The 15,200-nt window shown below is 42.9% G+C and overlaps 1 protein-coding gene across 2 annotated transcripts; it reads right to left on the bottom strand.

Annotated features, from left to right (window-relative positions):
* Window positions 1-4,340: 4,340 nt before the first annotated feature.
* On the bottom strand, window positions 4,341-10,592 carry ARL14EP (ADP ribosylation factor like GTPase 14 effector protein). Of its 2 annotated transcripts, XM_053946238.1 has the most exons (5): window positions 10,167-10,592; window positions 9,956-10,047; window positions 7,798-8,303; window positions 6,784-6,911; window positions 4,341-5,835 (listed from the first exon to the last, which is right to left on the bottom strand). In XM_053946238.1, exons 3-5 carry the CDS (start codon window positions 8,218-8,220, stop codon window positions 5,607-5,609), a joined length of 780 nt encoding a protein of 259 aa, XP_053802213.1. In that variant the 5' UTR covers window positions 8,221-8,303; window positions 9,956-10,047; window positions 10,167-10,592; the 3' UTR covers window positions 4,341-5,606. The 2 variants fall into 2 exon arrangements, with proteins under 2 accessions (XP_053802213.1, XP_053802212.1); XM_053946237.1 differs by lacking the exon at window positions 9,956-10,047.
* Window positions 10,593-15,200: the final 4,608 nt, after the last annotated feature.

Below are 15,200 nucleotides of genomic sequence, written 5' to 3' on the forward strand. Positions count from 1 at the left end.
TTTCTCTTTTCTTAGAGACTGAACTCCCAGGAAGCAGCACAAAGAAAACAAATGAAAACTAAGCCAAAACATAACCACTCTAATTATAATGACTACTAAAAAGAGATGGTTAAGAGAGAAGTTCCAGGAGCATTGAAGTCAGCTGTCAAGATCCAGCCCATCTGATTGAAAACTGACAAGCAAGTCAGCTGAGAGAGCACTACCATGCTATAAAACAGAAGGAGAGGAGCAGCTTGGAGGCTTGATGGTGGGGTTTTGGGGGTGGTTTTTTTTTTTTTTGCAAGCTACAAACTTACAAGAGAAAATGGGTGAAGTGAGAAGAAAACTCATTCTCACCTGGATTATAAGGTACTCTAATGCAGGATTAACTAGAAAAAGAAATGGTGAATTAAGAAAACTTATGTTTTCTGAAATTTGGTAAAATCTTGTTTTCTACCTTTATGCCAAGTGGTTATGTTAAAAGATTTCTCAGATGACTTGTGAGGCCTTAAGGGCTGTGAATGAAATAGGATCTTTGAACTCCCAGTGATTTCTCTTTGAGAATTTAAGTTGTGATGGTGCTGGTTTACCCAGGCTGCACAGCTGGTGCTTGTTGGTGTATATATATATATATAGACTCTTTTTAATATGTTAACTGATGTTGTCTACTTCATGGTTCTAATTCAGCAGCTAAAACAATCAATTTAAAAGTAGGTGGAGCTATCAGTTAAAATGGAGGAGTAACAAGGAGGGATTTAAAGATGATAGAAGAGAGTTGCTTTTACTTGAGGTTGCAGGCTGGAGCTGTGCATGGAGCCCCTCTCAGGAGGTTGCAGTAGGTAATGCTGACATCTGTGGGTGAGCTGGAGAGCTGAGCTTAGGACATAAGTTGTTAATGCTGTCCTAACTAGAGCTTAGAGAGGCAAGCCACTTAGTGTGTGGTCCAGATTTCATCTGCTGCTGCGTGCATGCACAGGGCTATCCAAGAGAAGAATTAAGGCGATTTTCTCACCACTTGGTTATGGTAGGAGAACCAGGGAAAGTCCCTGTCTCTCTTGTCTTTTCCCTACCCCAGCCCAACACCTTAGGCTGGGCTGTTCTGGCTGCTGTTGTAGCTGCTCTGGTGAAATGCTGAGTACTTCCTCGTTTGTCTGGGAAAGTTTTCCCCGTTTGTCTGGGAAAGTTTTCCCCGTTTGTCTGGGAAAGTTTTCCATTTTGCCACGAGAGCAGGGCCCTGCTGTGAGTGCCTCCTTGCCCACCCAACGCTGCCTTTCTGAGGCAATGTTCAGGCAGGAGATCTAAACCAGGCTTGCACAGTGGAAAGTAAAATGCAAACGTATCTATAAAAATGTGCTGCTCCCCTCTGAAAGGACTAGCAGTCATCGAGGTGTCTGTCTGGGGATTGGGTGTGAAGCTCTTACAAAGCCCCAAAAGAAAATCAACTCCTCTTAAGGGCAAATCCTGTGCCTGAGTCAGCTCTGTTGCAGCCTCGTGGCTGTGGGTAACACTTCTCTTGTCCTGTGCTCGATTTCTGCATGTGTCAGTGAATTCCTCTCTGAGGAATGCCCCAGCTCTGGGGTCGCATCTCTCGGAGGTGCACCACGGAACTCACGACAGGTTTGCAATAAGCTGATGCCCTCTGCTGGGTGTGAGGGACTGGAAACATGGAAATTCCCTAGTTCAGAGAGGGATGATGGCACAAAACTCCTTCCAACAGTGAACTGGACAGTTTAATGGCAAGGGTTCACACCTCCCTACCATATTTTTGATTCCATGTTGGAGGGCAGCTGATGATTTGAAATCTAACTGATGCCTCTTTGATTTGAAATCTAATGACAGTAGTTCTGATTATGGCTTCCACATTGGTGAATGTTAGGTGCAACTTGTAATTAATGAGCTTTGAATATATTAATTTCAATGAACTGTTCCTCTGCTATCAGCTGGATTTAAAAGAATGTATAATTTGAAGCTGGAGAGAAGTGTCTGAAGGGGCCTTTATTTAGTGTGGTGTTGGTTAGAAACCAGAATAAAGTGTGATATTGGTTATAAGCCAGAATAAACCTTTGTTTAAAGTTAGTGTGGTGTTGGTTAGAAACCAGAATAAACCTTTATTTAAAGTAAGTGTGGTATGTGTTAGAAACCAGAATAAAGTGTGGTATTGGTTAGAAACCAGAATAAACCTCTATTTAAAGTAAGTGTGGTATTGGTTAGAAACCAGAATAAAACTTTATTTAGTGGTGTTGGTTAGAAACCAGACTAAAGATGAACAAAGCTTTCAGAATGTTTGCTGAGGAGTTATTGGGAGAAAAGGCCTGGATCATGAGGGACAAGCTACTGTATGTCAGCACACCCTATGTTCCACTGAGAGATCAGCTGAAAAATGCTGGAACTGCACGTATGGAGACACAAATACGACAAAAGAAAATTGGGAATTTTAGGGGAAAACAAATTAAAAGCTGGAAATGTGTGTTTGTGCTTTGCCATGAGACTGAGAACTCAGGCCCTGATGCTGACTGCTGTAGCTGTTTCTGTCACACACCAAGGGACAGATGTCCACTTAACCCCTCTGGAGCTCTGTCACTATGGGATTTCAGTGAGAGCGTTTCTGCAGCTGTTTATGGGTCCATTCTGGCTAACATGAGCAGTGCCTATGAGAAAAGGCTAAAAGGAACATTAAAACAGATCTGAAATAGGTAAATATTTGTCACCTTAACTGCTTTCTTCTTTTTCCTTTAGAAGATTTAATTCTGACTTCTGGGTTTACAAAATTACAATTTTGTGTAGGTCTCTCCACTTCCAGCTCTTTCCGATGTCTTGAATGGTAGGAGTCAAGAAATTAGAAAGCATCCTATTACTTCATTACTGAAGTAGTGAATTGAATTGATTAAAAAAAAACCCAGATTCATGCTGTGTCTAAAGATAAGGCTATAACATACTCCCAAAGATAAATGTCTTTTTGTAGCATAATGCTGAAAAAGTTAATGTAAAGTTTCTCTGAGTTAATTACCTGAGTGCACTATACTGGTATTTGAGTATTTAAGACAAATAATCCCAAGGGATACTTAACTGGTTTTAAATGTTCAGCTTCATGAAGGGGCACTGTCCCTTTGTGGTATCTCTGGTCTGAGCACAGGTTTGTGCAGCAATTCTCACAGGGTCAACAAACCCTCACTGGCTTTTGAAGATGTTAAACTTGCCCATTTTCTAAATGTGAAGTTTGCTCTGTGTGAGGAGTAGAGTGTTAAGGACTGGCTTGGTTTCTTACACAATTCAGAGCTTCTTTTCAATCAACTCAAATTGATTCATGGGATATGTATGCATTCTTTATAAACCAGAGTCTTTTATTATCATTGCTTTTTGTCCCTTGAATATATAAACTTTGCCAAGGCATACATTTTTGCAATTAATACCAAAAGGAAAGTTTTAATACAGCCACTGAGGTACACCTACAGTTGGCTTCACTGCATGCAGAGCATAAAGTGATTATAAATTTTGGATTTTATGGAAAGCAGTTGTTTCCTTTGGCTCTATTGAAATAATGTCCTGTTTAACAGGCTTAGGTGAGGAATTCTGGCAGATGGGGAAGTACACATGCTGCTGGGAGTCACATGCTCAGTCACTTTATATGATGACAAAATAGTTTGTGTGGTGTTTATAAAAACAGCAAAAAGAGAAATTCGTGCTGTAAGCAGGTTAAATCTAGCAAGATGGTAAAGTCTGACTTGTAACAGTTTTTTTAAGAGAAAAACGGTTGTGAGGCAAATAGAACTGTATAAAAACATGCTGAACTTAGTGAAACACTACAGCCTAGGCATGTTAAGGAAATGCAGCTAAATGGAAATGTCCTAAATATTACATGTTAGGAGAACATGTGAACAGCCAACACCAAAATGACATCGTTTTACCAGAAAAAAAAACTTAAACCCTAAGTGTCCTTAGGGACAGTACTCACTATTTGTATTTTTAGGAAACAAGTGTTTTATTTGGGGAAGTAATCACTGCTGGTGCAGCTGTAAAATGAGAGGCTGAATGTACTAACTTTGCACAGACTTAATGGAGATGGAGCAATGCTGTTCTAATAAAGAGATGCTCTGGGCAACTCAAGTTACTGGTAGTTAGTGAATCCAAGGACCTGAAGGGGTTACACTCATCACACACATGGAAGCCTGTTAAGTTTTTATTAATAATGGGCACTGCCAACTCTGGTCTAATTAAAACAACACAATAAACACATGTAAATGACATGACTCAAACAGCTTTTCCCCTCCCACTCTCCTGTTTGAATTTGCTTAAGAGATGAAACAGCGAGAGACACCCCCTGCAACACCTGCCAATGCTCTGACCAAAAAAAAAGAGTCTGATTATTTTTATAACAGATTTAATAAAAATGTAGCATCTCAGTGCTTATACTCCAGCAGGACCAGCAGATGTCAGCAGAACTCAAAGCATAACTTTGGATTTTGGCACAGCAACATTCATGACACTTACCGGAACAGAAAAAGTTCTGCTGAGCACATTGCAAAATTATACAACTTTACCAAGTAAGGCTGCAAGAACTTAACAGTGTTATTGAAAAAATGTGACCTAACAAACATGCAGATCTTCCAAGTCATCAAAGAATAGGAAATTTATACAAAACACAACAAGAATACAAAGAATAAAAATGTTACTAACACTTAATTTATAGAATCTTTTCAGTAAGTTTTGTTATAGTGTAAAAGTTTAATATTATGAAGACAGATAATGTATCAACCAAAGATGCTTTCCATTCATCTGGGTTTTTTTGGTAACAGTCTAGATTATCCTGGCTTGGAAACAGAAACTCATTTCAGCTGCATATAAACCTTAAAAATCAGTAAAGAGAAAGAAACTGGGAGAGGGCTGTTGGAAGTACTGGTTCAGTCCAATTACAGACTGATAACAGACCAAAATTAAAACAATTTTGTTCTACAGAAACAACAATAATAAGTAATACTTTAATACATTGCTTTGACCGTTTAATTTTTATATTTTAATATGAATTAATATGAATTCATAACAATAACCTGACCTCAAATCCTACTAATTTGGATGAGACCTGAACAGCTAAATGCTTTTGACTCCTTTATAAGTGAACAGGATTGGATTTATCAGGTGTAGCTTCAATACTCTATAGAAGACACAGTATTCACTATTAATACTAGAAAGAGAGTTCTATTAACACTGCATGTAAATTCATTGAGAACTTTGACAGCATTTCACACAAATCAGATTAAAACCCATGAGATTCTGAAACTGAGAAGGAGAAATGAGGAATACATGGAGATGGTACATCCTATAAAACAGTGACTGAAAGAACAGTGAGTGGCTCAGGATAGATCACATTAGAATTCAGCACCCTGTTCTTGAATACAGCTGTTCAGTGAGATCCTACCTGCATGGCTAACAGGCCTGACTGCAGTGCAGAGCTCAAGTGTGAAAAGACAGCGCTATGGCTATGTCCACAACCACTCTGAAAACGACTGTGAAAGCGAGCACATCCATCACGTGGCTCCCGACAAGTAGCTTCCATTAAACCAAACGCTGCATGTGCAGTGTTTAACCAAAGCCTGGCCCACCCATCCAGGGTGGAATAGTGCACATGCCCCCTACCCAACGTGCTTGTTCTTGATGATCTCCCCTCCCTCGATCTCGATCTGCTCGTAGAGCCACTTGCGGTCGCAGCGGCACTCGGTGCCGCACTTGTTGGAGCCGCACTTGGGGCAGGCGTAGAAGCAGCCCAGGCAATCTTCATCCAGGCAGTCACACAGGTCCATCCCGCTGTAGAGCAGCAGCCCCTGGCTGTCGTACACCTTACTCTTGGCTGGGATAACTTGCCTGTACAATGGAAAGCAAGCAGGTATTTTCCGTGTTAAAATCCGCTTGTTACTGATGCCCAGGTGCTGGAATTTTCTAGGCAGGAAGGAAAAAAGGAACTTCTCGGAAAGGAAGTTTTCCTTTCATCTTTAACATGTGTTTTTTTTTTCACAGAGGTGTGTACAGCTTTCCAGTGGCTAAAAGCTTTGCATCACTTCTGTGAATGCCTCCAGTGCAAAGCCAGGACAGGAGGGCAGTTTGCTTTCTTCAGGTGCTCACTTTAACGCTGTTCATTTCAAAGATATACATCTCTTACTGCATTTGGTAACATTTGTCAGTCCTAACTGTATCTCCACTCTGTGCCCAAACTCTGTCTCTTCTGCTGAGGCAGAGGGAAGGATGTGTAGCTGGTGAGCAGCACATTTAGTGCCTGTTTCTGTCTGGCACAGTTACACTTAATGTGATACAATGCATTAATGTGACATTTCTTGCATATTTTGACAAATAGAAAATGTCTTTTTTTTAATCAGTCAAATTAGAAGGTTGTAACTTATTCAATTTGGATATTGACTTTGTTTTACAAAAGGAAGGTTAAAGTCCTAACTTACACACTTTTGTTTACCAAGTGTAACTACTGAGTTTACAGAAGGATGATGACCAATGTTTTCAGTGTAGCCTACTTGATCTTACAGTATTCAAATTTATCTTATTATCAGGATTTTATTTTATGCATGTATTAATAGCTACATCTGTGGTCTGTGTAGTATTGTGCCTGACAAACACCTTTTTGTGTTTGCCTGAAATATGAACTGTAAGCTAACATTTTATCTTCTCTTTTATTGATCTTCAGCATCCCTAAAATGAAGAACCCAATTCATACACACACAAACATCCACATAGATAATGGCTGACCATCGAGGCTATTTCATTTTCAAATGAAAGTTAATGTAAGTACAACTAACAAATTACCTGTCTGAATTAAACACTGAGATTTTTGTTTGCCTTCTTTTTTCCCTTTTACTGGTCTCTGGAGTGAATTCAGTCTGTCGTCCTGGGTTAGCAAACTGGAGAGACTTTAAAGCCTTGGCTGTACGCCCCTGAAAGAAGAGAAAATGTCACTTAATTATAAATACAAATTTAAAAAAAAAAATATCCAGCCAAGGATATTGTAATAACCTAGATGAATTATTGACCTATGATTCTATGACTTCCCAGGAGAAACAACTTAAAATCTTTATGCTGGAGAACTATTCCTGTACCTGACCCCAGCAACACAAGCTTTGTAGCAGCAGTTTTAATCAATGCTTTCAAGTCATCCTCCTAATCACACTGACATATAACTGGAAAACACAGCAGGGGAACAGCTCTGAGGGTGCAACTCCTCCTTGCTCAGGGTGCACACAGCAAGCTCTTGCTGTTTGGGCTCCCTGTGCACAGCCTGAACACTGCACCCAGCAAGGCAGCAGCCACAGTGCAGGCTCAGCACCTGGAGAACTGTCCTCCCACACCTTCACCAGCGCCCCGACCAAATGCCACGGCCTTCACAGCCCAGACACCACCACAGGAGAACACTTAATGCCCCTCAATGCGGCTCATTTCCTAATGAACTGCACGAGAAACACCTTTTGTTGCTTTTAACTGAAGAGACACCTTTGGAGGCAACTTCTGCAGTGCTCGGTTTCAAGCACAGGAGTTTTGTTGTTTTGCAAGGCTTGAATAACAGCTTCAAATACCAGCAGCAGCCTGGTATTTACATGAATTTATAAGCAGACACAATTCTCCAAAACTTAGAGGCTGTATTATTCAATTAGAGAAGATCTTTAAGGTCCTCCAAAAAAAGGTTTAAATACAGTAAACTCCTGCACGTCTAAAAGACTACATCCTTTCTAATTTCTATGAGAGAAAAATTTGATTTCTTTATGTAGTAGACTCTAATAGCTTGCAGAGTACAGAGGGGATGGGAAAGCTGATCCATGTACATACATCTGGATCCAGCCTTCTCCTTTGTCGCTCCTCAGGTTCCACATCCACGCTCCCATTTATTATCTGCATACATTTGGGACAAAGCTTCCAACCAGGAACAAACTGCCTCCCAAACTTGGCACTCAGAAAAGCCGCATCGTCTAAGTCAATGGCTCGCAGGTTTTTCTTCGACAGCTTTCTGTGGATGTTAAAGGGATCACAACAGGATTTTTGTAAGTCTTCAAACCGTTCAATGTAAATTTTGGCATGGTGGAGGCAGATTGTGTTGCTCTCTGACAGGGTTATCCCAGTCCTCAGCTGAAGCAGCAGGAGGTCAGATGAAGAGATGTCTTGTTTGGTCTTGAAGCCAGTGTGACGGGTGTAATAGGTCTTATGGCATTCATTGGTCGCTTGGAGCTGAACTCCGACTGAACAAGGATTCATTTCACTTTATCAGAACAACTTCTCTCATTTGTTTTGCCCAAAATAAATCTTTGAAGCCTTCAGGAGTTTCTGTGAAGATCACCCTAGAGAAAGCATTAAAATCCATCAGACTTGCAGTGCAAACTTTTATCCATAAGCCTGACATACTGTATTTAAGTAATTTAAAAAACATGTAAAGAAATGATAGCTTTCTAGTCCAGATAAAATAAAAAGATACTAAATTTATTCTGGAATCAAACCATGCATTTTCTATTCCTTTCAGGGTTTTTTTTTTTTTTTTTTTTGGCTAAAATAAGTATCTATTCAAAATGTTTAATAGCATGAATGTCTCAAAAGCAATCTGGGAGCAAGGTATAAGGTGGATGAACTGTTCACACAGCAGCCTGCTCTGGTCACTGGTTTTCCTGGGGATGCCCTCTCTTGGGACAATCCCTGCCAGCCAAGACCTGACTGCCCACAGAAAGGGACTGCTGATGGATACACAACTCACCCATCCTGCTTCCAAGGAGCTTCTAAAGTGGGGAAAAAGCTGCAGAAGGTGGGCTGCACAGGCTGGCTGGTGTCAGTCAGCAATCCCCACCCAGCAGCACTTTCCTTGTGTATCAGGTGCAGGCCAACACCCTGGATCAACCCGAGCCTTTGCAAGAACCAGGCTGGGCTATGCACCAAGGCTGGCAGCCCCAGGTGTGTGCATTTCTGGGGTCATGTGCCCTTTGTGTGCAGCCCTCTGTTGGGCAGTTATTTCATAGTTATACACCAATACCAAACCAAATTCCCAAATGCCAAGTGAGCCACTGCAGACTGATGCTGGAGCCCTGGCTGCTGAGAATTCCAGGCTTTCTGTGCTGCCAGGCACTGACCCCCAGGAGAACTCTGCACTGACCTGAGGCCGTGGAGAAGCTTCCAGAATGGAATGACAGAACTGGGATTGTGGGGGTGGAGTTTGGATAGTGGTGTGGTTTGAATCACACCGTGAAAAACTTAGATTTTAAGGTTTTAGAATATAGTAATATATATAAGACAAGATGTAGGTGGGTGGCTGGTCTTCTTCACCTTCTTCTCCATGGGTTTGGGTGGTTTTGTGTAATTGGATTAAAAAGCCCACATTGCATGATTGGTTATTGGGTTAAAAGTAAAAACAATTTAGGTCTCACACCCTGTTTGTTGCTAGCCCAGTGCTGGCCTTAACACACCACAGCCTGAGCCCATCTTACACTCTATTTTCACAACATAAAAAACAAACTTCTACAAAAAGGAAGGAGTCACTTGCTCTCAAATCCTCCAAAAACCTCAATTACAACGAGCGTTGCTTAACTGGGAGGTTTATGTTCACCTACACCCTATTCTGCAGAGGCAAAACCCAGACAAATGGAACAGCAGGGTACTGGTTGTGTCTGGGAGGGAGTCAAATTCTTCACAGTGGCTGGTGTGTGAATGATTTTTTAATCGTTTTTAAAAGACCACCTTTCAAACTTCACCATCTTAGTGAGCCAGCTCGAATGACAATCTTTTTTTTTGTTAGCTGCACAAAGTTTGTGTTTCAAGCCAAGGTAACTGGAGCTGTTAATGAGCAAAGTTCACTGCAGCTGAGTTAACATTTTACCAGCGTTTAGGCAACAGCAAGTAACTTTACTCAAAGAAGTCTGTTCCATCAAGCCTGCTTCAAGTGCTAACGTGCATTTTTGACTGATTCCTGCTGTGTGACGTGGGGTTTGTGTGCATGGCCGAAACTCACCACGTCAATACACAAGCGATAGTCGGAATTTTCAAAATTTGCACATGGATTGTACATCAGGACTCTTCTTATTGAGAGACCTAATTTGTCTTCTATGGGGGAAAAAAAACCACAAATAATTATTACACCGTCAGGTATCCGTTCTGCCCGCTGACTATGCTATGTGATATGCCCTGTATGAAACCGCAGAGAAACACAGCGCGTCTGTCACCTCGCTTTGCTCGAATGGCACTGCTGCCGACGGAACTCAGCGATCGCTTAATCCGCAGCAATTCTCGCTGGAAGCTTCGGCGCTTTTCCTCTGCCCGTGGCCGGAGCGCGCGGCTGCTTCTCCTGCGGGAGAAGGCTTTTTGTCTTTCCTCGGCGGAAAGAGCCAAGGAGTGCCCGGGGCCTGCCGGTGTGTGCCCCCGCTCGAGGGCAGCCCGAGCTCCGGGAGGGGCGGCGCGGCTGAACACCGGCACGGAGGAACCGGGCCCACACTGCCGCACGGCCGGCCCGGGCACACCAAGGCCCGGCCCTTCCGCTGCCTTCCGTCCGCCGGGCCGCCCCGGTACCTGCCCGCGGTGCGTGTGCCGCCGTGCGGGCCGTGCGGGCCGGGTGCCGCTGCCCGCCCGTGGGCTCGGTCGCTGCGCGCTGCCCGGCGGGCGGCGGCCATCAACGGCGCCTCAGCGCAGAGCCGCGCGGCCGCGGGAGCGGCGCTTCCGGCCCGCCGGCGGCGACGGCGACGCCTGGCGGCGCGGAGGGCCGGCCCCGGCCTGAGGGGCCCGGCGCTTCCCGGCGCTTCCCGGAGCTTCCCGGTGTTTTCTGGCGCTTCCCGGTGCTTTTCGACCTTTCCCGGTGTTTCCCGGGGCCGGTGCAGAGCGGAGGGCCGCGGCCTGCCGCAGGCTCCGCCGGGCTGCAGAGCGGCGGCGGCGCGGCTGAGGGCGGCCGGCACTGACCGGGCCCGGGGCCGGGCCGGGGCTCGGGAGTGCCCTGTGCTGTACCGGGAGTGCCCTGTGTTATCCCGGGAATACCCTGTGCTGTACCGGGAATACCCTGTGCTGCACTGGGAGTGCCCTGTGTTATCCCGGGAATACCCTGTGCTGTACCGGGAGTGCCCTGTGTTATCCCGGGAATACCCTGTGCTGTCTCGGGAATACCCTGTGCTATCCTGGGAGTGCCCTGTGTTATCCTGGAATACCCTGTGCTGTACCGGGAGTGCCCTGTGTTATCCTGGGAGTGCCCCGTTGTCGCCCTGGTTATCAAGAGTTTTCTAAAGCCTTCTGAGTTTACATTCTTGTAGAGAACTTTCCCACACAACTTTCTGTAAACAACCTGTTTTGCATTCTTTCATAGAGGTGGAGAAATTTGATGTACAGGTAGTTTGTGCAGTGTCGTTGGAGAGGTGGCACGTTCACCCTCCAATCCACTGGCACCTTTTGAGAACTATAAAAGATTGGAGTCAGAGGAAATCAATGAGTCTCTTCATCGTGACCAAAGCTGTGGTGTGTCGTTTTTGCTTGTGTCATCTGGTGACACCCCGTGTTATCCTGGAATACCCTGTGATATCCTGGAATACCCTGTGCTGTCCCAGGAGTGCCCTGTCCATCCCCCAGGTCCCTCACTCTTGTCTTTCACACCTCACCCCGACCCCGAAATCAGTGCTCACCAAAACTGTGCTGTGTTTTGAAATAAAACAAATCAAATAAAATTTAATTTGATTTAAATCTCAAATCTGTCCCTTCATTTAGGGGAAAAAACCCAACACGGCCTTTTGGCCACCAGGATGTCTCTCAAAAGCCTGTCACTCTTTTTTGGCCACCAGGATGTCTCTCAAAAATATGTCACTCTTTTTTGGTCACTAGAATGTTTCTCAAAAGCCTGTCACTCTTTTTTTGGCCACCAGGATGTCTCTCCAAAGTTTGCCACTCTTTTTGGTCGTTTGGGTTTGTTTTTTTTTTTTTTTTTTTTTTTTTTTTGTTGATTGGCTTTTTAAAATAAATTCTATTGTTCAAGAGGTGCCTGTGTGGTGTGGTGGTTTTGGGGTTGTGCTGGGATATCTTGAAGGTCTTTTCCATCCTTCAGGACAGTAATGGATTTATCAGGGAGGAGGTATGAAATTTTGACCTGCCTTCATTTGGTCCACGTCTAAATAGTGACAGCACACCCCAATTATTCTTGGAGTTTTAAGTTTTTTAGGGCAAAGTTAGTTCTAGAGTTCAAAGTTCAGTTTTAGAACAAAGTTTAGTTTAGAACACAGTTGCCCTAATAAGGACCTTGAATTTCTAATTTCTTGGTTTCAAATGATGATGGTGCTAGTGGTACCTAAAATAAAGCCTCAATTTACCTCTTAATGCCCATACGAAGTTTTTGTTGATTTGACTAAGTCATTGCTATCTGGCTTTCCAACAGATCTCCAGTGGATGCCAACAGTAAAGAAGGGCAAACACAGAAAGGCATGGCAAGAACCTGAAAAAAAAAAAAAAAGGATTTAGCCATAGAAGCTGGTGACAGTAACGGAACAGTGAGGTCTGTGGGGTTTCACACAGCTGTGCTGACACCCAGTTCTGAGCAAATCACTGGGGACTGAGGTGGGGCAGCAGTTTGGGTAACACAAGCTCAGCTTTATTTACCCATAAATATTTGGGTATAGAGCTAGGTGCTCTCTGGAGACCTAGCAGTAGTTTTTTATCACTCTGGTATATCTTTTCTACGGTTTTATATTTTAGAAAATGAAGTACTGAAGCCAGCTGGGCACATGGAATAGAAACATCCCAAAAGACACAAAGCAGCTAAGTGGCTTTTGTTTGGTTTTTTTTTTTTTTAAAGTCTGTTATTTACAGTAGCCTTTGTCAGTACTAAGAAAGAGATTAGGGAGAGGGGATTTTCATATAGAAATATGACTGACATTGCCTTTAGAATGCAAGTCTATAAATGGGGATATCTTTTCACCTAACTTTTTGAACAGTCTTCAGTGAACTTTTTGAGTTTTGAAAAATTGGTGGGATTGTGATGTGAAAATGGTTAAAAGCCTGTGGAGAAATAATTTTATCCCTGCTCCAGGAGATACCCAGGGTTCTAAAGCATGGGAAGCTTTAATATATGGGAGTAACAACATGTAGGATGTGCCATTTGCTGTTTCTCCATCTGACCACTAAAGAAAACCATTTTAAATTCCATATGTGAAGTCATGCAGTGGCTCAGTGATGACAGAGAGACTGTGAAGTGCTATCATTCAAGAAGGCCTCAGGAAGGCTGCTTCTGCTGACTTGTGTGGCTTAGGATGAAATATGTGGAGTTAATGAAGGGGAATAATTCATGAGAGGAGACACTCGAGATCCAGGTTGCGACATCAATTTGTATTACATAAATACAGGAAGGGCAGTGAGGTGTGTTCGCTTTTTCACTGTTAGTGTCAGTGTGTGAGGCTGACTGTGTCGGGCTGGTTTCAGGTTGTTTGGGAATTGACTTGTGACAAATGTGCCAGCCATGGGTTTAGACTGGTTTTGGTTGATCACAGTAGATTTCCCCTGTGTAAATGGAAATGAGGGAGAGCTTTGGGATTTAGAGTAAAAGGATTCTAGATAAGGATGAAGGGGAACTGGAACAGGAGCTGGACTGGGTGTGGTGGAAATATTCTCATGTATTCTGGTGCACAGTTTATGGTGATTGGCAGTGGGGTTGTGGCCCAGCCTCATCCCTAATGGGCTACAGCTGTGCAGGACAGGTGAATACAATTGAAGATAATGAGCCATGGAGTGCCCAGGTGTGCTGAATAACCACACAGGGAGCAGAGGCACACAGGTGCAGTGCATCAGCAGGAGGGGATAAGAGGTTGGGCTGCAAAAACAAAAAGATCAACCACTTGCAGCCTCCTGGAGTGCCCTGGTGCTGCTCTGTGTGGGCTGGAGCTTTCTGCAGTTGCATGGAGATGCTCTGGGGATCGTGGCCACCTCAACTGACCTGTGCTGCCAGAGGTAGGAATTTAAACTTGTGTCTCTGCCAATGCAGGTTGACTCCACATGTCGTTTTCACTCATGATGGCCTCTGAAATAAGAAATATGTGTCACAAGGTAATTTTTAATGGATTTTGTGTCGAACAGTAGCAGAAGTCCTGCTCTCTCCAGTTTGTGTCTCCTCACTAAGTCAGTGATTCACGTGTCCCTCGTGTGTAAAAACTGAGTAAAGCAATATTGATGTACATCATTGCTTCAGTGTTGCTGTGGTTTTCCACTGCCCTTGTTTCCAGAGCTTAAAGCAGAGACAGATTTGTTGCTGACCTGCAAAAAGCTTTGTGATGGAAGAAAGGTGTTTGTAACTGCATTCAATATAGTATAAATTCCAGGTAGCTCACCTCAAATTTCAAAGGTAATCAAGCAATAATTTTTCATCGCTTTACCTGTCATTTGAACATTGTTCAGCGTTACTTTCAGATCTTACACCTTATCCAAAAAAACCTCCCAGAGATTCTGTTCACCTATCTGATATCCAGTTAGTCTGGTCTAGAAATCAGCAAAGTACTGGCAAGTGTCAGAGATTTAATTGCTTTTTCAGTCTAAGCAAGTTTGAGGTTGCTGGTAAATTGTTTTTTTATTAAAATGAGATAGGCTAAGGTATTCTGCTAGTATAGAATCACTATGTCATGAAGTGTTTTTTTTTTTTCCTGAACTTTAGTGTCAAATGGAGATAAAATGTCCATATTATTATATTTGGCATATTTGGTAAAAAAAAAAAACCACTGAATATAATTGTGGTTATATATTTTTGCTACCACCAGGGATCCTATTACTTTTCTTCAAGGCAAACATTTCTGTCTAGCTCCTACAAAATGTGCTGGAACATCAAGTAGGCATAGATGTTGTCTGCTTTCATTTTCTCTATGATTTTCTTATATATCTGCTCTTTTAAAAGTATGAAGCCAGAGCTATTGAGAGCAATTGTTGCAGGGGAAAAGGCAGAAAAAAGCTGATGGTTTTGGTAGGGAGCATTTAGACATAAATGGAAAAAGGAAAATAAGTAACCTACATGAGCTTTTCCTTGTGGAAAATGTGATGCCAAGTGCTGTGGTTTATCTAAAAGTCATCAAGTAATGTTATAAACAGAACTGTTTATTTCACACCAAATCTTTAAGTCATGGAAAGTCTGGGTAGCACCATAAAACTAATTTTAAAAAATCTTAAAAATTACCTTGGCATATTTTGTAGCATGATAATAAGTTCTATTTTGTTAGTATGGATATAATAGCATGCATGTACTGGCTTAAATT

Source organism: Vidua chalybeata, chromosome 6 (assembly GCF_026979565.1).
Source record: "Vidua chalybeata isolate OUT-0048 chromosome 6, bVidCha1 merged haplotype, whole genome shotgun sequence".
Lineage (NCBI taxonomy): Eukaryota > Metazoa > Chordata > Aves > Passeriformes > Viduidae > Vidua > Vidua chalybeata.

Bases quoted from the DNA above. Each gene is read 5' to 3' on its own strand.
- ARL14EP (XM_053946237.1), bottom strand. From the start codon at position 8,220: ATGAATCCTTGTTCAGTCGGAGTTCAGCTCCAAGCGACCAATGAATGC. The intron at 6,912-7,797 runs GTATGTACATGG...CTCTTCTTTCAG, and splicing joins GGAGAAGGCTGGATCCAGAT to GGGCGTACAGCCAAGGCTTT. The intron at 5,836-6,783 runs GTAATTTGTTAG...TCCATTGTACAG, and splicing joins TCAGTGTTTAATTCAGACAG to GCAAGTTATCCCAGCCAAGA.